This window comes from Bos indicus x Bos taurus, chromosome 12 (assembly GCF_003369695.1).
Source record: "Bos indicus x Bos taurus breed Angus x Brahman F1 hybrid chromosome 12, Bos_hybrid_MaternalHap_v2.0, whole genome shotgun sequence".
Classification (NCBI taxonomy): domain Eukaryota; kingdom Metazoa; phylum Chordata; class Mammalia; order Artiodactyla; family Bovidae; genus Bos; species Bos indicus x Bos taurus.
The window spans coordinates 23,955,012-23,979,275 of NC_040087.1; the positions used below are offsets into that span (position 1 = coordinate 23,955,012).

Here is a 24,264-nt window from a genome sequence, read left to right on the forward strand (position 1 = left end):
TGGTCCCATCACTTCATGGGAAATAGATGGAGAAACAGTGGAAACAGTGTTAGACTTTATTTTGGGGGGTTCCAAAATCCCTGCAGATGGTGACTGCAGCCATGAAATTAAAAGACGCTTACTCCTTGGAAGGAAAGTTATGACCAATCTAGACAGCATATTGAAAAGCAGAGACATTACTTTGCCAACAAAGTTCTGTCTAGTCAAGGCTATGGTTTTTCCAGTGGTCATGTGAGAGTTGGACTGTAAAGAAAGCTGAGCACTGAAGAATTGATGCTTTTGAACTGTGGTGTTGGAGAAGACTCTTGAGAGTCCCTTGGACTGCAAGGAGATCCAACCAGTCCATTCTGAATGAGATCAGCCCTGGGATTTCTTTGGAAGGAATGATGCTAAAGCTGAAAGTCCAGTACTTTGGCCACCTCATGCGAAGACTTGACTCATTGGAAAAGACTGTGATGCTTGGAGGGATTGGGGGCAGGAGGAGAAGGGGACAACAGAGGATGAGATGGCTGGATGGCATCGCCGAATCGATGAACATGAGTCTGAGTGAACTCCAGGAGTTGGTGATGGACAGGGAGGCCTGGCGTGCTGCAATTCACGGGGGTCGCAAAGAGTCGGACATAACTGAGAGACTGAACTGAACTGAAAAAAAATATTGAGTTCTAAATATTTCATCTCTTCAAGTGAGTTGTATATGCTAAGTTAATTAGAAGTGGAAAGCATTTCTTTGATTAACTTAAAAGGAACAACAACAAAATCCAACTAGGATACTTTGTGTCAGAACATCTGAACCAGTGGCTGCCAATCCTGGCTGTTTATTATTTTTTCTTGGGAAAGTATTTATTTATTTATTTATTTTCTAGGGTGGCGGTCTGGATATCTGCACTTTTTAAAAGCTTTTCAGGTCATTCTAATGTACTGTTAGGGTTAACTAATCTAGACATTTCATATAACAGTACTTTAGAGCCCAAGTTAGCTGGGGAATGGTCACAATATTTTTTTACTATATAATTATAAAACCCTCACATTTTTAAAGGGTCAGCACGGATATATAGTTAAGCTAAAAGTCAGTTTTTAGGACTTTAGTTATTATAGCCAAAATAGTTTCATCTGCTACCTCCTGGATTTGTTATTTTGTCGATAAAATCTCAAAGGAATTAGTCAAGGCTGAACAAACTCTGAAGGAAGTTTATCTCCTTTACAGTTGGAAAAAGTGGTTCCAACCACTAGAGGTCAGACAGTTAAATCTGCAATATGATACAGAAACACTAAAGTTACCTAGTTTAGAATTCCACATCCTGATTTCAAAAATACTTTCTAAATTTTCTTCCATCATTAAAACCCATGTCCTTTCAAAAGTTCAAAGCCATTTCCTGCCAGGGTGGATAGGTGTTTTACACGTTATTCAGTCCAAGCTTCAAAATTCTAAAGAGAACTATAATCCAGGAGTATGGAAATTTAAAGCACGATCAGCATGATGATTTTCTGATGACTTTCAAAAAATAAAATAGGAAATGAAGCTATTAGGTATATAGTTCTTCCACATACATTATCTGATTTCACCAGTGTTTTGAGGACTCTGTAGGCATTTCTAGATCTACCAGAAGTCCCAGAATCTAATGCTATTCTCCCATTGCCACAAGTATTTTTATCCTCTTGTCATTGAGGGGTGTTGTCTATGAGCCCTCTTCTGACGTTTGGACTGACTTGTGACACTTTCAGTCATTATTACTGTGACTGAACATCGTCACGTGTGCTCAGAGTCAGCTCATTAAAAAACATGCATGTTAGTTGGATCATGGAGCTATCATGTACAAAGTCTAACTACTCTGAGGCTGCCACAAACTGGAGAGGCCATGGGGAGATGCTCCAGCTGACAGTGCCAGCTGAGCTCAGCCTTCCAGCCCACCTTGCCAACGTGCTTGACCTCCAAGTGAAGACACCATCTTGGCAACAGAGCCTCCTTCAGTACAAGGTGTTTCAGGTGGCGGCTGGCGGCCACTGACCAGCCATTCTGGCCTCCCCAGCTGAAGCTGCCGACAGCACAGCAGGATGGATCTTCAATGTGTACTGTGAGAATTCCCAGACCCAGAGAAATCCACTGCTATTTTATGCCTCTAAGCTCAGGATGGTGTGTTAGGCAGAGCTAGATAACTGGAACTCCCAGAGAAATTAACTGAGCTCCCTCCCTTCAACTGGGGTTTTGCCAAAACAGAAATGTCCAAAATGTGGGTCAATTTGGGCAAATGATTTGTTCTTTCAGTATACCCATTAACCTTTGGATATAAACCTTTTCAGATTAAGGGGAGAAAAGGTGTTAAAAAAAAGCTGGCGAAAAAGTCACTGCTGCATGGTAAAAATATGTGCTGATGGGTGCTTAAATACAATTGAAAACATAATCTGTCTTAAAATTGAAATTCCCCAAATACTGTACGGATGTGAGAGTTGGACTATTAAGAAAGCCGAGAGCCAAAGAATTGATGCTTTTGAACTGTGGTGTTGGAGAAGACTCTTGTAAGTCCCTTGGACTGCAAGGAGATCCAACCAGTCCATCCTAAAGGAAATTAGTCCTGAATATTCATTGGAAGGACTGATGTTGAAGCTGAAACTCCAATACTTTGGCCACCTGATGCAAAGAACTAACTCATCTGAAAAGACTCTGATGCTAGGAAAGATTGAAGGCAGGAGGAGAAGGGGGTGACAAAGGATGAGATGATTGGATGGTGTCACCAACTCAATGGACATGAGTTTAAGTAAATTCTGTGAGTTGGTGATGGCCAGGGAGGCTTGGCATACTGCCGTCCATGGGGTTGCAAGGAGTCGGACATGACTGAGCGACAGAACTGAACTGACTGAAATACTCTCAGACTGAAGAAATATTAATTTACAGCCTCTATTTTTTTTACTGCTTGGCTATTAAAGTTTCTTACTGTACCAGCACTATCAACTCCCACCCAAAGTAAGTTTTCTCTCCCACATTTTACTTTGTGTGTGAATTCCAAACACTGATGATGTACATCAATATATTCATTATAATAAATAGCTACTATTGTTATTTTTAAGATCCCCTGGTGAAGGAATGGCAACCCACTCCTGTATTTTTGCCTGGAGAATCCCACAGACAGAGGAGCCTGGTGGGCTACAGTCCATGGGGTCACAAAGAGTCAGACACGACTGAGCAACTGAGTACATACACTGATCTTCAGGACTTTGCCTGGAAAATTCCATGGACTAGGAGCCTGGCGGCTACAATCCATGAGGTCACGAAGAGCAGGACACAACTGAGCAACTGAGAGCGTGCACGTGCACACACACACACGCGCATATTTAAGACTTTGCCTGAAAAAGTCCATGGACGAGGAGCCTGGTGGGCTATAGTCCATGGGGTCTGGACGTTACTGAGCACTCACACTTAAACTGAAAATGACTTGCTACAGGTAAGAAATGTGCAACTACGAGTGTGTCTATGAAAATAAAAAGCAGACTTAATCAAAAATTCTTTTCTCATTTAAGGTAAAAGCTGCCATCAACTACTATAAGCCTTATTTTTTTTTTATCTGAATAAGAACCATAGAATTAGTCTCTATACCCACTTGAATGACTTTTCTCTCCAGAACTATTTCTAATAAGGTCATTTTTTTGCTGTTCGTTATATCCTGGGAGACTATTATGTCCAAACCCTTGTGTAGGTTGTACATGTAGATATAATTTTAGGTCCTAAGACTTGTCTAATTCCATTTTTTCCACAAGTACAGGTATCCCCGGGAACAAGAATAAAAAAGGCATTTGTTTAAACAAGGAGAATAGGAGGTCTTTTCCATTTCTGTTCCCCCGCAGTGCTAACACAGTACCCCAGGATTAGTTTGCACATAAGAAAATTGTAGCAAGTAAAAACCTTCTGCAATGCATGCATTTAGAGAAGTGACATTTTTGAGGACATTTGAACAAGGAAATTGGGAAATCTCATTATATAGGCGGAGAGAAAGAAGAATCTCCAATAGTGAAAATGCTCAATCTCTGCAATTGGAAAGTTATCATATAAGATCGATATCTGGAGAAGTGGAGAAAATCCGTTTATTTTAAAGCAGCCTCAATCTTTGAGGCTAGCAGACAGAGTACAGTTGAAAAATGAGAAGTAGGGACTTCCCTCATGGTCCAATGGTTAAGAATTCTGCTTGTCACGCAGGGGGCTCCGGTCCGATCCCTGTTGCATAACTAAGATTCTATGTGCCTCAGAGCAACTGAGCCCATGCATCATGATTGGAAAGTCCAGATGCCACCACTAGAGAGTCCAAGTGCCACAGTGAAAGATCCTGCATGGCCCAACGAAGATCCCACTTGCTGCAACTAAGACGTGACACAGCCAAACAAATAAATAAATACTTTTAAAAAGAAAGAAAGAGAGAAAGGGATGTGAGAAGTAACTCAACTTTGGTTGTTTTCCTGGAAGAAGTACAAGAAACTTCTCAGGTATGGAGAGAGGGAGAGAATATAGGCAGTGTATTACAAACACTGGACACAGAAGTTGAGGATTTGAGGACAATGTCAACATGGACAAATAAATGGAGGAGATATCAGCAGACAGAGGGCTAAATATGAGGCCTGAGAATATTTCTGTTTCAGAGGGACAAAAGGAGGTGATAAACAGATTATCATGAATGATGGTGTTAGTGTAGCTCAGAGCATTCTTTTAGGAGAACACATATGCCAGACAGGACATTGAAATTCTAGCACTTTAAGTGATGGATGTCTACAGAGTTCTTTCAACAGCAGCAGTTATCCATCCCTTTATCTTACAATCTGGTCTGAAAGGATATTAGAAGTTATCTGTAAGTGGGAGACAGATGGTGACTAGAGTCTTAACTGTCTCTGAAATGAGGACTTAGTTCAAATCTCAGTGAGAGAAAAGATCAAAGGCACCTGTCAACAGCATCAAGCAGGCAAGAAACATGAGGAGAAACCAATAGTTGAAAATAAACTGCGGAATTGATCATTTCCAATCAGTTACCTGACATAGAAAAGTCCATCACAATTTCTTATCCTTGTCACTAATCTATGTCAATGTAGCACAACAACAAAAACTCAGATTAAAAAACAATGAAGTGATTCATTCTTCAGACATATACATACAAACACAAGACCAGATTTTTCACTTTTTATCTGGATTTGACATCATTTATTGCAGTCAATCTAAATCAGCTTGAAAATATTGTATGTAAGAGATCATTGCTAATCTTTAGTTGCCTGGCATTCTGAAATGCACATAAAATGTTTAAGATTTTTTTATGTCACATTCATATTAATTATTATTTTAATCAAAATGTATATCTGTACTTTTGGAAACATATACTGCACTTTCTCCACTAGATGTCTCCAGAGAAATACAAGTAAATACTGGTAATAAGAAGTGTTCCTAATACACTCCCATTTTAAAATTTTCAAAAGTTTGGACCTTAAATAAGGACAAATAGTGAAACACTGGTTACTTAGTATAGGAGTGAAATCTGTCACTGACAGATTTTTAAAGAAAATGAAGGTCTAAGTGCATTTTTTAAAAAAGATAGCACACTGTCTGCATTTACCACAGAAAGCCAACTGATTTCTAAATGAATTAACATTAAAAGAGATGTCATTTAATGCTTTCTTTGGGATCCAGTTAAGTCATATCTTTCTTGGAATATGATTTCATTATCTTAAATATGTTTGGCCAGGGCATGCCTAAAGATCTATGAGCAAAGATCTATAGAGGAAGAAATCCACTGGAAGAAACACACTGGGTGGATGGCTGGAGAGGTGACACTTCTTATAAGATTTACAAGGTGTTAGCCACAAATATCTGAGCCTATAATACTGCCCTTCCAAAGTTATGACCAACCTAGATAGCATATTGAAAAGCAGAGACATTACTTTCCATCTAGTCAAGGCTATGGTTTTTCCAGTAGTCACGTATGGATGTGAGAGTTGGACTGTGAAGAAAGCTGAGTGCCGAAGAATTGATGCTTTTGAACTGTGGTTGTTGGAGAAGACTCTTGAGAGTTCTTTGGACTGCAAGGAGATCCAACCAGTCCATTCTGAATGAGATCAGCCCTGGGATTTCTTTGGAAGGAATGATGCTAAAGCTGAAAGTCCAGTACTTTGGCCACCTCATGCGAAGACTTGACTCATTGGAAAAGACTGTGATGCTGGGAGGGATTGGGGGCAGGAGGAGAAGGGGACGACAGAGGATGAGATGGCTGGATGGCATCACTGACTCAACGGACGTGAGTCTGGGTGAACTCCGGGAGCTGGTGATGGACAGGGGGGCCTGGCGTGCTGCAATTCATGGGGTTGCAAAGAGTCAGACACTACTGAGTGACTGAACTGATCTGAACTGACCTCTTTTAAGTTGGCCATTAATGTTTATTTTTATTTTGGCCGTGTGAATGTTTCATGAGGAAAAAACTGCAAAATTTAATTTTAGGCTTAATTTGAATTCCTTCTACTGTTGGCTGAGTTCAGCATAATCTAATCACTTTAAGAAAATGTTTTCTCTCATTTGAGGGAAGTAACATCTCTGGGGTCTTTGCCAGAACTTCAGTTTACAAAGCTTCCAGGTACAGAACTTCCAGGTACCAAGGAAGGCTGCACCCTTCACTGGTGAATGTGCTTGGACACTGAGAATTGGGTCCCCAAGAAACTGTAGCTTCCTTTTAAGCTAAGGTGCTTCAAAGCCTTAAGGTGTTTTACAAGTAAGTTCTATTACTGGTGTTTTACAAATGAGCAAAAGGAAAGAAAAGTAATACTCAAGAAACATCAAGATTCCACACACACACAAAAATGGGATTTTAAATTATTGGATAATTCAATTCAATTATTGGATCACTCCAGATCATGCAATACCAAGGGCATTCTGTTTTTAAAAAACCTGCTCTTGGCTTGAGTATCTAGGTTTGTTGAATCCATAGGCCATGTCCAATCCTAGAGCATGCAGAATAAGTTTAATGTTGGTTACATGCTGGTCGGAGAAAGCACTGGCGACCCACTCCACTACTCTTGCCTGGAAAATCCCATGGACGGAGGAGCCTGGTAGGCTGCAGTTCATGGGGTCGCTAAGAGTCAGACACGACTGAGCGACTTCACTTTCACTTTTCACTTTCATGCATTGGAGAAGGAGATGGCAACCCACTCTAGTGTTCTTGCCTGGAGAATTCCAGGGACGGGGGAGCCTGGTGGGCTGCCATCTATGGGGTTGCACAGAGTTGGACACCACTGAAGCGACTTAGCAGCAGCAGCAGCAGCAACACATGCTGGTGATAGGTCTTCCCTAGTGTCTCAGACAGTAAAGAATCGGCCTGCAGTGAGAGACCCAGGTTCCATCCCTGGGTTGGGAAAATTCCCTGGAGAAGGGAATAGCAGTCTACTCCATTACTCTCGCCAGGAGAATTCCATAGACAGAGAAGTCTGGTGGGCCACAGTCCATGGGGTGGCCAAGAGTAGAACACAACTGAGCGACTAACACTTTTCACATGCTGGTGATAATAAGCACAATACTTTAATCACATCACAGTCTCTAGAGGTTACAAGGCCTCTACAATGACCCACCTGATAATTTGCAAACTGCCAGTAAGGTAGCATCCTGATAGTTAGAAACAAACATCTCTTTCAGACACATTATTTTTCTTTGGTTGTAAATCATTTCTTTTTCAGTAATGACTTACATTTCCAGGTCAAACTCTGCAACCCTGAAAGTCAGACAATTGCCAAGGTTTCAATCTTCCTCCAGACTGCTAATAAAATTATGTAGCTAACACAGGGGCAGGATCTTTTCATGAAACCGAAGAATAAGGGTCCTGTGTGGAGAGAAAGCAAGAGATTAACCCTTAGTGACTTCTCTGAAAGGAGAGAATTGTGTTGCTCTCAAGATTTTAAAATCTTTTCTCTACAGCTTGGACAGTGTTTTCTTCCCATTCTCTGAAACTATTTCCTTCCCTCACCCTACACCAAGTTGTTGATGGACCACAGTTTCATTATTAGCTTCCTTAAAGCCAGGATGCTGGCTAAAGTAGTTGCTTGGACTTCCTCCCACTATATAATGTCTTATAATATCACACTTCTGGGCTAAGCTCAGCATTTTAAATTGCAGTGCTTTTTTTCTTTTTACCCTAAATGCTCCTTCTCTTGGAATGTTCTCCAACCTCTAAATTTACATGTAATTTAGATGTACAATCTGGTCCTCATTTTCAAGATCCTCTTTGATGGCATTACTCATCCTGAATGTAAATATTTGTTGAGGGCTAGCATGTGTTGACGTCCATGGGACTTTTACAAGTTCCAAATATAATACTCAGGATGGCTACATTTAAGCTCAATTATTCAAAACTCCGAAAAGAAAGATTTAAGAACCCTCTTTTTAAAATGTGAACATATATCATGCTTCTTACAAAAAGTAAATCTCTAACTCCTTTCAGAAGAGGACAGTTGCCTTTTGAAATACTAACGCCTTTCCATTTTCACGACTTTTTTCATGCAATTATTTGTCCATTTGCGCCACTGAAGGAATCAGGATGAATGGAAGCCATTGATTCCCACGGATAAAACTGTGGTCACAGGAACAAATACTTCAAAATTGTTCTTGAAAATAATCAATATATTTTCCATTTATAGGCACTGATAAAAAAGTAGGTAACAACAGAATATTATTAATTTTGCTTTCACACCTATCTTCCTAAGTCTATGTGTTGTCATTCTGGACCAGATTTAAAGAACTCTTTTACTCTTGATACATATTAACCAAGTTTATATCTTCCACTGAATACCTCAGTCTTTCTTCTCCAGTCCAACCCCACTGGATATGAGTAGATTTCAGCTTCATCACAAAAGTGCTTATTAACAGTTACAGCTATCTAAAACAAAAAGGGTTGCATTAATCTCAGAGAGCATCTCAGTAAAGAGTGATGACTATTAATATTTACAGTGATGATGTTGGAGAGGTTTCTGTATCTTGAGTTTGATCTGTTTCTCTATAATTCCAAAATTCCACCATTATATCTTAAGATGTTCAATCTACATCATAATGCCTCACCAGTCTAGAATCGAAGACTTTTATATACCTATGTTATTAATAATCTAATAACTAATATATTTATATTAGAACTTGTTTTCATAAAAGCTTTTCTATCCTATTTAATAAACAATTACTGATCACCTACTATTTGTACAACATAAGGATAATAGAAACCTACTGTATAAAGCAAACCAGTGACATTAAAATTAAAATAATTCCATTCAGAGGAACATAAGTGATAGATTAATTCTTCCCACGAGGGGCCAGGGAAAGCATATACTTTACTTCTTACCATCTTCTCTCCAGTTCTCCTTCTGAATTGCTCTTGCATTTTCTCTACCTTAATATCAAGGTTTTCAAATTGAAAAGAAGCCTCTAAACATATTTTAGAATTTATTATTTTATTGTATGCTTTCTCAATAAACTAGCAGCACATTGCAGAATTATTTCAGTGCCCCAAGACAAAATCCTATAGCAAGCTTACCATAACTCTCCTGGTTCTTGGAATCCTCTTTGGCCCATTCCAGTCCCCCTTAAAAGCCCATCCAATCGGGCAACACAGATTCAGTTTCAGATTTCTCTCCGTTGCCAGTGGGGAATCAACTCTGATGGACCATTATAGCTGGACTACTTTGCAACAAGAATGTATTTGAATTACACTGTTACTTTAGGATAATGTGTGACTTATTTATCCAGGGAGACTGCAGTTATTGCAGGTAATTGTTGACTTCTGATGTTCAAATTTCTTTCATCCAAAGCGTTCTGAACATTTGCCGTATCATATATGGGGTGGTGAGAGTGGATATTCTCTTGGCTAGGAAACGCACTGCGTAACATTGAGACTTTAGTTACTCTTTATAAAACAGAAGAAGCAGAATTCCGGCAATGCCCCTGTTTCTTAACACATATTGCATTATTCCCTTTCAGTTAGATTGGTAATAGTGGTTTCCAAAAGGGCATGCTTTTGCCCCATGGTTACCAAGAGATGTGCTGTCCAGAGATGGTCAACATCATGCCCTGCATGTAAGGAAAGAAACACCAAAGCACGCATGCTTTTCCTTTGCTGCTTCATTTCAAAAGTTAGGGAAACTTGCCAGAACTGGATGTGTGTTAACTCCATCTATGCCTTGACATCTGAAAGGAGAAGTGAAATGGGAGGTATCCCCCCAGTTTAGTGAAAATATGATCCCTCCTACATGTTTCATCATCCAGTTAAAATTCTAATCTCATACTCTGTGAAAGTTTGTATCTAGACAACATTTGTTTTTAATCAGCAGTCGTTATTGCCTTGTGATTATCAGACTTACATCGACCTTTGCTTACTGGTGAAAAATAATAACCTTCCAGTTCGGCTCTGAACTGAATATGACAAAATGTGATAAGATCCAATCATGCTCTCATTGAGCACGGGGACAGGGACTCTGAAAGGTGTGGATTACAGAATGATCCTTAACGTCTAAACGAAATCATTTCCCATGAAAACCCTCTAAATTACAAATGAATAAGATGGAAATTTGAAACGAGTCAGGAAGCAAAATAAAGAAAAGATAAATCATACAAAAATAAACATCTTTTGGAGAGCGAGAAGAAAAAAGAGGCTCAGTAAATACAACTGACAAAAGCGGATTTTAGCTGGCAACTTGAAGCTGCTGATGGCTTTTGGAGAGAGTTCAGATTCCCAGGTTGATGCAGAGCTCCCTCCCAGAACTCTGACATGTATATAAGCTCTGAGCTCTCCAAAGCCCACTGCCAGTTCTCTTCGTGAACTAACTGCAACGGAGAGACTAAAGATGATTCCTTTCTTACCAGTATGTTCTCTGTTCCTGCTGCTGGTTGTTAACCCTGCAAATGCCAATGGTCATTATGACAAGATCTTGGCTCACAGCCGTATCAGGGGCCGGGATCAGGGGTAAGTCAGTGGTTTGATTTTATAAACCTTTCCCCACCCCCACCCCCTTAGCTTGTTGTTTGTATATTTCTACATAAAGTTTCTTGTTTATACCTCAGGGGTTTTTTCCTACTTATTTGTAATAAGAAAAAGGAACAAATGAGTAATCTGTGGTTTATGTACATGTCTTAAACTTTAAGAATTACTGTCCAAATAATTTGTGTATAATTGCTTTTTATGAAACATTGCAAGATTTTAGTCTAAATAACAACATTTAACAGGGCATTTCTTTACAATTCAGTTTATTTGTGTTTTATTTCCTTCTAAATTTTTGGAATGAGGTTTTCAAAATTAAAGAATCTGTAGCTAGAGGCTCTCATTACATAAACAGCTTTGAAATATCTCACATTACGTTAGGGAAAATTTCATTTATGTATGTGTATGTATGTATGTATGTGTAATTTTCATTATGAAAATTACACAATAGATAATGTAACAAGTTTTCTGAAGTTTTTTGAAGCATTTAAGAATGCTTTTAAATTTTGCATTCTGTAAAATTTGCAATAACTTGATTTCATAGAAAAAACTACACCTGAGTTTCTTAAAGTTATCAGACAATTTAGTAACTTAACCAAGCATTTAGTATTAATTTTTGAAATGGATGTTGGTACTGCTGCCTGTGTCTCAGAGGAATTTTTCATCATGCTTCCAAGTTCCCTTGCCTTACAGAGCAAATAAGACTCGCATCTCTTTAAGGGAGAAAAACACTTAAAATTCTGGCAGAGAATGTTTTAATCTAATTACTTCCAGGCAAAGAAATAAATTTTCCTTTGGGCAGCCATATTATTTAAGTTAATCTTAGCATTCACTTACTTCTGTGATTGCTTACCTAGAAAATTACAGAGCACAGTATCTTGGGACTCAGTAAAACTTGTCTATTTTGCTGTCTGATCTGTCATTGTTCCAGGGCCCCGAAGCCACTCCCAAGCCCTATGTGAGTACATGTTTGGTTTAAAAGGGTCAGGGCATTACCTACTATTAAAAGTAATAAGAAACATATTGTTAAAATCTATTAGATTAACTTCTGAAATACTGGCATTGTATTCCCAGAAGTGTACAATTTCCTCTCTGTCTGTCACAGTTAGTTTTTCTAATGACTCAGTAGGATTGGATCAAGAATGAGATCTGCCCATGATGAGAGTCACGTCTTTGAAAATCTAAACCACATAGTAATTTTTTCATTTTCTTTCTTTGTTTTTAACCACCTGACCTACAGATATGAAAAACTATTTGTTAATGTTATGACATTTAACACTCTTCCTTACTTCTATCTTCCAGTCCAAATGTCTGCGCCCTTCAACAGATTTTGGGCACCAAAAAGAAATACTTAAGTACCTGCAGGAACTGGTATCAAGGTGCCATCTGTGGGAAAAAAACGTAAGTCTCATCTTTTCTTTAATGTGCCAATTCCAAAGACAATACTGCAATGCCCATGGCTTTCTTTGGACAGAAACACACACTGTTCTTTTGAAAATTCTCTCCAAAATTGGGAGCTTTAAAAAAATGGATCACTGTGAATAAAGAAATTTCCCCTGCATTTCTCCCTGTACTCATAAAACTAACTTTTTCCCTGACTCTACAGCACTAGCCATGTGACCTGCTATAGAATCACTGTAATAGTTGGGCTATGTCATTTCTACTCCTGGTTGGGCCTCTTTTATCTTGGGGCTTCCTGGTGGCTCAGTTGGCAAAGAATCTGCTTGTGATACAGGAGACCTGGGTTCAATCCCTGGGTCAGGAAGATCCCCTGGAAAAGGAAATGGCCACTGGCCATGTGACTTGGTATAGAATCACAGAAAGTTTGAATGGAATCACTGAGAGTTTCACTATGTCATTTCTCCTCCTGGTTTGGTTTTTTTTTTGTCTTGGGGAAGTCAATTAACCTCATTGTCTCAGTTTTCTCATTTTATTAAAAAGTGGGCCAGAGGAACAGATTGATCTGAAAAATCAGGATTTTAAGGTAAGATTGTTTGCCTCCAGTCATTTAGAAATTATCTAAAATACTCCACTTTACCCTAGAGTTTTCATCAAAGATTAAAGTTGGAAAAGATTCAGGTTTCATCTTTTCATTTAATCCGTCACTCCATCCCAAACTGTCAGATTCTTGGAGTCTCCAAAGGTGATAATTGAAGCCCACCACTAGACTATTTCAATAACCAAAAAAGATGATTACTCCCCAATTTAGTTATCTGTTTCACTTATTAACTTAAAATTGGAAAACATTTTTTATTACTTGATAGCTTATTGGTTTAATCAATTAATACATATTGGCAAATTCTTCATTTTAATATGGAGGAGCTGAGTCCTAGATAGAACAAGTTACTAGATTAAAAAGGTCAGAGATGTCATCCTTGCTCAAGAAAACAGTGGAAATGGCTCCTGCCTGCTTCCTATTAATTTGGACCCCACCCTCAGTGAAGGATACCCTGAGAACCACAATATTATGGGAGACACATCATCGTTAAATTTCAGATACCCTAAATAGGTGAAAGGGTTAGGGTATTGCTAAAAATATATTCCTAACAATAATATTGGTTACAAATACTAAATCACATAATCTTTTGGAGTCTTCATTGCTTTACCTATGAAATGTGAATTTAATTCATATTCTGAAGGTAAAGAAAGTGAAGTCACTCAGTCGTGTCCGACTCTTTGCGACCCTATGGACTGTAGCCTACCAGGGTCCTCCATCCATGGGATTTTCCAGGCAAGAATACTGGAGTGGGTTGCAATTTCCTTCTCCAGGAGATCTTCCTGACCCAGGGATTGAACCCTGGTCTCCCGCATTGTAGGCAGACGCTTTACCGTCTGAGCCACCAGGGAAGCTCTGAAGGTAAAATGAATGAACAAATGTGAAATTACTAAATAACTTTAATTCATAATATTAGTCATCCTTAAATTTAAATTATTTTAAGCAAATTGGATATACACTGGTTGGAAAAGGAGGTATGAACAGATACTATTTAAAATGCATAAGGCTATCTTTATTTCTACTAAGAATCATGTATTCAAAACATACAGCCTTAGCTGGACTCTCCATAGTAACCAAGTTTAGGACCTCACAGGACACTGCTGCCTGTTCCCACACATTGGCTTAATATAATTGTAACTAATGTTACTTCTTGACCGGAACATTATTCCTATTAGTTTGCAGACATCTGCTAGACTTATGAGTCATTGACACAATTACAGTGTAAGTCAGTGGTTACAAGGATCCTGGCCATGATTTAGGTCAGGCCCCAGTTGGGAATGCCAAAGCTCTGGATTCTTCTCCCTTTGTTCGTTATATTCCTGATTACCAGGAGGCTTATTTGGAATGCACACTAACTACATAAGAAAGGACCCGCTTTCTGAAACATTTAAGGGAAATCTTTATTACACCCTTCCTGGAAGTTAAGGAAGTCTGATATAATCTTACTTTAATCATCTAAATATATTAGAGATGCCAAGGCTTGTACAAGGCATATGCCAAGAATCCTTCTTGCTTTCCATTAAAAAAAATTTCCTGCTTTGAAGTCTGGTTTTTTACCAGAAATATAACGTGTCTTCTTTGATTAATTACATTAGCTTATTTCTGTTAACTTCATTTTCACAAACACATTGACATCTGTGCTCTGGAATAAATGTAAATGCTGGTAGCTAGTTTTAAATAACCAAAGAAATCAATAATATTGACAGGAAGAATGCCTGATTTGCCATCTGCTTGCAGCTGCTAAAAATTCCAAAGTCGTCTTTAGGAACTTATGTATCAGTTGACAGAAATGTATTAAATGATTTGCTCAAGGTCACACATCTACTAGGTAGTGGAACTGGGAACCAAATTTCATTCTTCTGGCTCCACGATCCTGGAATTTTCCACCATGCCATGAGGCTAATGAGAAACGAAACTCATATAACTACCTTAATGTCATAAAAGGTCAAAGATATGGTTTTTCCAGTAATCATGTGGGGATGTGAGAGTTGGACCATCCAGAAAGCTGAGCGCAGAAGAACTGATGCTTTTGAATTGTGGTGCTGGAGAAAACTCTTTAAAGTTCCTTGGACAGCAAGGAGATCAAACCAGTCCATCCTAAAGGAAATCAACCCTGAATATTCATTGGAAGGATTGATGCTGAAGCTCCAATACTTTGGCCACCTGATGTGAAGAGCCAATTCATTAGAAAAAACCCTGATACTGGGAAAGATTGAAGGCAGGAAGAGAAGTGGGCAACAGAGGATGAGATGGTTGGATGGCATCACCTACTCAATGGACTTGAGTTTGAGCAAACTTAGGGAGATAGTGAAGGACAGGGAAGCCTGGCCTGCTGCTTCATGGGGTTGCAAAGAGTCAGACACAACTTAGCAACTAAACAACAATGTCATAAACAAACAAACAAACAACAAACTTGATATCTAAATTATCAATAAGTCATGGCAAAAAATGATATGTTTTGCTATCTTTGTCAAAATGTATCCTATGCAGTGCCTCCATTTTAATATTAATTTTCTTCCAATGTATAGGACTGTGTTATATGAATGCTGCCCTGGTTATATGAGGATGGAAGGAATGAAAGGCTGCCCAGCAGGTAATGTTTCAATTATAGGATTAAATGAAAAATTTGTCTTGTGTGAGGAAAAAGAGTTGAATTAGCTTTTAGAGAAGCCAATATGTGTGTGTGTTTAGCATCATGATAAATCCAAGATATATTCTCCATATCTTAATCATTAGTTCATCAAGGCAATAAAGCATGAAAACATACATCTTGTACACTGGGTGCTGGGCAACAGACACTTATTCCAAATTTAAATTAGTTCAACATTTCCTCAAGACAAAGATCCTCACTACAAAATCCCTTTCTTTGAACTCGTCTAGAAACATGGGTTGACTACTTGGCAAGGCTTCATCTTTTCTGATTCAACAGCTCTGATTTTATAAGGTTCTTCATATTGAAAGTTGGTTTCCTGTAACTCACCAACTTGAGAAAAAATAGTTCATCTATTTCCTCTTTGAGATGACAGCCATTCAAATATTTAACACAAGTCATCATACCCTTCCTCCAGCTATTCTGTCTTCCCCAATAGAATCTTCCTTTCTGTGGGCTCATCACCCACAGTTTGAATGGGATCTAGACTTTGGAGCCCTTACTGTCATGGACAGCAACCCATGGAAAACCTCTAATCCAGTCTTTTTTTTTTTAAATTGTGATCCAAAACTGGTGTCTACAACCCATGTGTGTCCAGGCAGTGGAGAGAATATTGAGACAAATATGTCAGTGTAGGGAGCTCCTGAACTTTTGTTGATGTCATTGGTAACCATGTTATGCCATTAGCTCATGTTGAATTTTTAATTAATTAATACAGAGTAGTGGTATGTTTTATATGAATACTATCAAATCAAGTCTTCCACAGGAATTTGTTTTTTCAACTTAGGCACAGGATTTACATGGAACCTTGTGGCATTTAACCTGTTAATTTGGACTCATTTTCCCCATTCTGCTGGGGTGTCTTTAAATCCTAATTTGTAATTTAATTTACTAATTGCATACCTGTTCTTTCTATTGTCACAAAGATAAGAATCATATCTCCTGTGATATGATCCAAGTCATACTAAACTTTAAATAAGGTCATGAAGAATAAGTTGGCTATACCCAACCTAAAGGCTAACATTCACATATTAATTTTCATTCTGAAGTTCAGGAGATATATTCTGGCAGTGTTAGGTATTTTAATCTATTTTCTTCCTGAAATTATGATGAAAAGAAGTAGGTCTACATATTTCTTTCAGGGACCCAAATCTATGTAATTATGGTCCTTATACCTACCAGTATTATACTACTTAGGAGCTTTAAGCCAGCATGAAAAAAATTATTACCTTGGCCACTCTCAGAGAGAAGTGAGGAAATTTTTTTTCAATGAAATGATCAAAGATACTTAGTGATAATTGTGATTGAACCCTTATAGACATAGCAGATTTGACAACTAAATAGATAAAACATTAAATAAACTAGGATAATAATTTAAAATTCTTTGACCTTCAACATAAAGGATAAGTACTTTGGGGCTTCCCAGATGGTACCAGTAGTAAAGAATCTGCCTACAGTGTGGGAGACCCGGGTTCAATCCCTAGGTTGGGAAGATCCCCTGGAGTATGAAATGGCAACCCACACCAATATTCTTGCCTAAAAAATTCCATGGACAGAGGAGCCTGGAAGACCCTAAAGCTGGGAAAGATTGAAGGCAAAACAAGATGGGGATGGCAGAGGATGAGATAGTTAGATAGCATCACTAAACCAATGGACATGAGTTTGAGAAAACTCTGGGGGATAGTGAAGGACAGGGAAGCCTGGCATGCTGCAATCCATTGAGTCACAAAGAGTTGGACAGGACTGAGCGACCAAACAACAACAATAGTACTTTATCATTTGACATTCAAAAAGCAACTTTCATATAAAGCTGATGATTCATAGACTTGTGTTGCTAAAATCATCAGTAAAATATCTTGAGGGACTTCTTGTAAAGGTTAAATCATTGTAAAATAACATTTTTGACATTTTCTCCTAAGTACTTATTCATCTTTTGATTATTTCAGTGATGCCTATTGACCATGTTTATGGAACGCTGGGCATTGTGGGAGCTACCACCACACAGAGCTATTCTGATGTCTCAAAACTGAGGGAGGAGATTGAAGGAAAGGGATCATTCACTTACTTCGCACCGAGTAACGAAGCTTGGGACAACCTGGATTCTGTAGTTCATTATTTTTAATGAATATAATTTTTGCTGTTATTATTATATTATTTCAATATATTAACTTAGAAATTAATAGAAATTGTATATTAATTTCTATATTAATATAAATTGTATATGATTTATTAACTTAGAAATTAATAGAAATTGTATATCTTTATGTTGTGCATATATAATGATACATAAAAAGATGAGGGTATTAAGGATGCTCCTTAATTGAGGGTAAGGAAAAAGTGGCTCAGTGGTAAAGAATACGCTTGCCAGTGCAGGAGATGCGGGTTCAATCCCTGATTGGGAAGATCCCCTGGAGAAGGAAGTGGCAACCCATTCCAGTATTCTTGCCTGGAAAATTCCCACTAACAGACGACCCTGGTGGGCTACAGTCCATAAGGTCGCAAAGAGTTGGACATGAATGAACATGCAAAAAACAAACAAACAAACAAAAAGGAACAAATCATTTTAGAACCTCCATGAATGGAATAACAGCCCCCCAGGCTCATTTCCGTAACTGGCAACCCCAATCTCAGAATCCAAACTTTAAAATTATGAGTCATCCTTACTTCTCCCCTCTTCAGTTCTTAGAAACTACTATTAGTCATCCACAGCTCATTTTTCATCCTTGTAATACACTCCTTCTGTTACACATTGCCCCCAGATCAACCTTCTTAAAGCCCAGGCTAATCATTGTATTCTAATGCCACAAAAGTGGCTTAGTGGCTCCCTATTGCCAGTGTAATTTACTCTTTGCTTGAGAATTAAGGTCTTCTATGTCATTGTCCCATACACTTTTCTAAAATTTCTCCCTGTTATCTGAGAAACATAAAACCACACTGGACAACTTCTGCTTTCTGTGCCAGCAGTTGGACTTAGAAAGATCACTACAACATTCCTACCCCATCTACCTATCCTGCAAGACCTGTCTCCAAACTTTGAATTGCTGGCCATTTTCGTTTGACTTAGAAAGCATTTTTTCCTCCATCTGTCCTTTATCTAATCATGCTTATATATACCAGCTGCTATAGGACCTGTGGGCTTCCCAGGTGGAGCTAGTCGTAAAGAACCTGCTTGCCAATCCAGGAGATGCAAGAGACACAGGTTTAATCCCTCGGTCAGGAAGATCCCCTGGAGGAGGGCATGGCAACCCACTCCAGTATTCTTGCCTGGAGAATCCCATGGACAGAGCAGCCTAGTGGGCTACATTTCATAGGGTCTCAAAGAGTCAGACACAACTGAAGTGACTTAACATGCACGCACACAGGATAAGTACCTCAAAGATCAAGATTTCACATTGTATTTCTCATAACACCAAGTACAGTATGATATGATATTGAATAAATCAAAGGTACAGAATGGTTGAATTCTTGAATGTTATAGAATAAACATTAAACACATTAAAATTACAATAGTGTATGTATACAAATATAATGCCATTTTTAATTTTTTTCCACCCTAAAATTTTAAATATCTGATAATTTCATATCCCCTAAGCCTTGACGGCAAGAGCATCTCTTCATCAATATATTCATTAAAATTTTTGTTTTGACTCTGCTGCTGCTACTGCTGCTAAGTCGCTTCAGTCGTGTCCAACTCTGTGCAACCCCATAGACGGCAGCCCACCAGGCTCCCCCGTCCCTGGGATTCTCCAGGCAAGAACATTGGAGTGGGTTGCCATTTCCTTCTTCAATGCATGAAAGTGAAAAGGGAAAGTGAAGTCGTTCAGTTGTGTCCGACTCTTCACGACCCCATGGACTGCAGCCCACCAGACTCCTCCGTCCATGGGATTCTCCAGGCAAGAGTACTGGAGTGGGGTGCCATTGCCTTCTCCAGTTTTGACTCTAAAAATGTCCAAATACTCTATAAGATCTGGAAGACTTTACTGAGTACCTGTACTTATACAATTTCTTAATCAATTGAAATAATATAATTTTAAGTTATTTATTTCAATTTGTTTTGACCATCTGGGTAATTCAATGAGAAAATAAGAAGAGAGTAGAAACAGTGTGATTATAGGCATTTTAATAATTAACTATAATAAAATAAACTTCTGCCATTTCAATTTTTCCTAGGATATCCGGAGAGGTCTGGAGAGCAATGTGAATGTTGAATTACTGAATGCTTTACATAGCCACATGGTTAATAAGAGAATGTTGACCAAGGACTTGAAAAATGGCATGATTATCCCTTCAATGTATAACAACTTGGGGCTCTTCATTAACCATTATCCTAATGGGGTAAGTTTATTTAATAAAAAGTACATTTATCAATAACACTGCCCCTAATTTTTTCTATGACCTTTATATAAGGTTTACAGAAATAATAAAATGTCAGTGAATAAACTTTTCCTTACATGTCAAGCATGTGAATTTCCAATTCAGAGACTGATTTCTGCCAAAGAGTGTTAGCAAGGAAGAAATTAAATTGACAGTTTGTTGACAGTAGACTTAGATGTTTTACAAAGGGAAATTTTATTAGTTGATGTGTTTAATCAATAATAAGAGAAAAATAAAGAATAAGAATTTATCAAAGAATAATCAGAGAATGAGAATTCTTTTATTCATCCCCTTGCTACTATACTGATTTAGACTTTTGTGGGTTTTGATAAGCATGTTTTGATAAAGTCATTGTGGGAAACTTCCAACAAGGTCATGGGGTTCTTCCAACAGTCAGATTTCCAGGGACAGAAAGGGTCATTGATGAAGCAATATTCAGGAAATCACTGAAATAGAACTGGTTACATTTATGTAATAATTGTTTCTGTCTCAGAACTTGGCCTACATTAGAAATAGTGTATGACTATCTCTAGAAAAGAAAGTGAGCAATAAAAACAATAATTCAAAAAATGTTTTGCCTTATGTTTCTAGACATGTTAAGTACAATTGGGTTCTCAACTGGTTTTGGTCTTGGTTTTTGGGTTTTTTTGTTTTTTTAGACACAGTCATTTGTAAGTCTCCATCCTCAGCATTTGTATTCAGAATGTCAGTTCTTTCCTGTTACATTTACCAATAAACTTGAGACATGGGAAATGGGCTTGCAGTCCCAATGGTCAACGGACAGCTGTGATTTCTGCAATTTGATTTTCCCAAACAATTGCAGGTTGTCACTGTGAACTGTGCTCGAATCATCCATGGGAACCAGATTGCAACAAATGGCGTTGTGCATGTCATTGACCGTGTCCTTACACAAATTGGTACCTCAATTCAGGACTTCATTGAAGCAGAAGATGAGCTCTCATCTTTTAGGGTATGTCCAAGAAGTAACAGCAGATTGTTTTGGACCACTGAAATTCTCCTCTTCCCCATCAGATTCTAAAAAAATAATAAAAAGCTATTAATTAATAAAAGACTGTCAAATCTGGCAGACACATAAGCAGTATATTTCTTAAAATGAAAAGGTTTTCATTATACACAGAAGAACTCGTCTTCTCATATGAAAGAATAATATTTATGTGGACATAATAAAGAATGATTAGTTATGTGACTGAAGTGTATTGAGCACATTTAGAATGTGTCCATCAGTTATTATACTAACTGCTGGATATTGCTTCAGTCACACAGGCATTAGCAGAATTTCCCATCTAACATACAGTTTGTAGAAAGTTCAAAATAACCTGGCTGTTTGTGCAAAAAAAAAAATTTTTTTTTAAAGATCTAACAAGAGGAAGATATAACTTCTACAGCTTTCTATAGGGTCAACTCTCCGGTGTCAGCCTAGACTGAGTGTCTTGTAGCTTTTTTCCTGAATTTGCAACATGCAAACCTCTGAAAAGCACATTTGTGTTTCAGGCAGCTGCCATCACATCTGATATACTGGAGACGCTTGGGAGAGATGGTCACTTCACACTCTTTGCTCCCACCAATGAAGCTTTTGAGAAACTTCCAAGAGGAGTTCTAGAAAGGATCATGGGAGACAAAGTGGCTTCAGAAGGTACTTAAGTGTCTTTGTCTATGAGAAGCCTCCCAGGATTCCAAGAAAAGGAAATGAAAAAGAGATTAAGTCCTGCCAACGTTATTATTTTTGATAAGCAAAGGCAAAGAAAAACTTTTATTTTGAGGCAGATGATAAAAATCTTTGAAAGAGTAGACAAAGTAATTAAATAATTAATAATCCAAGTAATTAAATACTCAAGTTACCCTAAAGATCACATGTTTCTGCACTGCTTCCAAGTAAATAAGTAGCAGGCATTAAAAAGAATTAGAAAGTGTTGAAATATTAGATCATCCAAGTTTAATATTGTATATATATTATTCAATGGTTTTAATTCTAAATTTACACTGAAGTTAGGGGAGAAAATTCCATGGTTATCTTTGGTCACTGCTTATTCATACACAGAATTTGGCTTCTTTCCAGACTCCCTTTTTATTGATAGTTTCAACTTGATTTTAAATTGTGACTAGCACATTTCTCTTATGCAGCCTACCATAAACACGCTTAACCAATTTATGATGAGATATTTTGGTGAAAATATAGACATAATACAGTTTAGGCACAGATCACATCTGAAGTCTTTCAAGAAACCATCTTTGCTTCGGTTACTTTCTAGATGTTGTCTTTAGGGCTGCCACAAACCTCCAATTTGAAAACAGCACACCGTCTGCAAAGCGCACAAAAGTGAAGCTCAATAAAATAAAGCATGCCTATTCAGCTGTTCTGTCACGAGTAGTTAAAGCAAGATACTACTTAGGTGTTTGCAACAGGTATCACTAACAAATAACTTTGAAGGCTTTCTGAAAGGAGAAATTATTCTTGAGTTTCCATCAGAAATTATTCTCTTATGATAAATGGAACTTGATCTAACACATTGTCTAGAACTATACAAATAATTTCATGCAGTTGATTTTCTTTTCTGCTTATTTCTTACCAAACTGAGTTAATTTTACTGTAGAGTTGATGAAAAAAACCACTCTGAGAACAAACAAAAATTTAAAACCTTAGGTCAATACTTAGGTCTTATATATGCATTCTATTTCTGAGGAATACTTGGTTCCACAGTGAAAGATATCTGTTAAAGGTCAAATGCTATTTTTATTGATCTGAAAGCATGTTTCTTCTCCTTCATCCTCTAGCTCTCATGAAGTACCACATTCTAAACACCCTCCAGTGTTCTGAGGCTATCATGGGAGGAGCAGTCTTTGAGACTCTGGAAGGAAACACCATTGAGATAGGATGTGATGGTGACAGCATAACAGTAAATGGAATCAAAATGGTGAACAAAAAAGATATTGTGACAAATAACGGTGTCATCCATTTGATTGATCAGGTCCTGGTTCCTGATTCTGGTGAGCAACAGTTTCCCATTCTTCTACCTACTGTTGTTTATCAGTTATGATGTCTAAAGTATAGGCTTATGGGAAATAAATGTGCAGTATGAGGAATGCCATGTGAAGCACAAACAAAGCTAACAGTGATGTGGTCCAATAAAACTTTATTTATAAAAACAAGTAGTGGGCTGGACTTGGCTCTAAGTCTTGCTGACCCCTGGTCAAATGGGCATCCCTGTAGCTGGGTCATAGCTACATAAGAGTTTACAATTCTATTCTGTCTACTTTTGTATATGTTTGATGTTTTCCTCAATAAAATACATATATATATATATATATATATATATATGTATATATATAAAAAACTAACAGTGAGCTGAGTCCTAAATAGGTAGCTTGTATAGTCATGGTCATTCCAGTGCAACAGACTCTGGCTTTCCAGAGTTTCTAATATCTAATATCATCAAAGATTCTTACAGTGCCAGAGTTTTTCATGAAAATGGAAGGAAAGATATAACCAAATGGTTACTTTTGGATAAATGAAAGAGCTATGGCCCTCACAAGAGCAGAGAGACAAGGGATGAGCAATAGAGAATTGAAGAAAACTGCAAAGCATGAAATCAGAAAGATATTTTCCCTCTGAAATTCTTTGGTTATTAACCCCTCCACCCTGCCACCCCAAAAAAGGGAAGCTGGAACTTTCTTACTAGGGAAAGGCAGGACTTCTTATCACATTGCTGCTGCTGCTGCTGCTAAGTCACTTCAGTCGTGTCCAACTCTGTGTGACCCCAGAGACGGCAGCCCACCAGGCTCCCCAGTCCCTGAGATTCTCCAGGCAAGAATACTGGAGTGGGTTGCCATTTCCTTCTCCAATGCATGAAAGTAACAAGTGAAAGTGAATCGTGTCTGACTCTTAGCAACCCCATGGACTGCAGCCTACCAGGCTCCTCCATCCATGGGATTTTCCAGGCAAGAGTGCTGGAGTTGGGTGCCATTGCCTTCTCTGGTATCACATTGCTAGTACAGCAAATAGCTTATGGAAACAGCCAAGAACTGATTTACTAATTTCATGATGATGGTAATAACAACTATGACATTGTTTGAATGGTCATGGTTTATCTTACAGCCAAACAAGTTATTGAGCTGGCTGGAAATCAGCAAACCACTTTCACAGACCTTGTGGCCCAGTTAGGCTTGGCATCTGCTCTGAGGCCAGATGGAGAATACACTTTGCTGGCACCTGTGAATAACGCATTTTCTGGTATGTATCGACCACTCCCATTCCAGCT

The 24,264-nt window shown here is 38.2% G+C and overlaps 1 protein-coding gene across 8 annotated transcripts in view; it reads left to right on the plus strand.

The window, feature by feature from the left end:
- Positions 1–10,468: 10,468 nt before the first annotated feature.
- POSTN (periostin) overlaps positions 10,469–24,264 on the plus strand; it is a 35,296-nt gene continuing 21,500 nt past the window's right edge. For 4 of the 8 annotated variants that reach the window (XM_027557370.1, XM_027557372.1, XM_027557369.1 and 1 more), the window contains exons 1-9: positions 10,798–10,952; positions 12,270–12,368; positions 15,492–15,556; positions 17,560–17,717; positions 19,784–19,948; positions 20,811–20,957; positions 21,500–21,641; positions 22,781–22,993; positions 24,102–24,236. In XM_027557370.1, coding sequence (XP_027413171.1) covers positions 10,834–10,952; positions 12,270–12,368; positions 15,492–15,556; positions 17,560–17,717; positions 19,784–19,948; positions 20,811–20,957; positions 21,500–21,641; positions 22,781–22,993; positions 24,102–24,236 — 1,243 coding nt within the window. In that variant the 5' untranslated portion in view covers positions 10,798–10,833. Of the gene's footprint in view, positions 10,953–12,269; positions 12,369–15,491; positions 15,557–17,559; positions 17,718–19,783; positions 19,949–20,810; positions 20,958–21,499; positions 21,642–22,780; positions 22,994–24,101; positions 24,237–24,264 lie in introns of all 8 variants that reach the window. The other 4 variants (XM_027557368.1, XM_027557373.1, XM_027557374.1 and 1 more) reach the window with 4 other exon arrangements.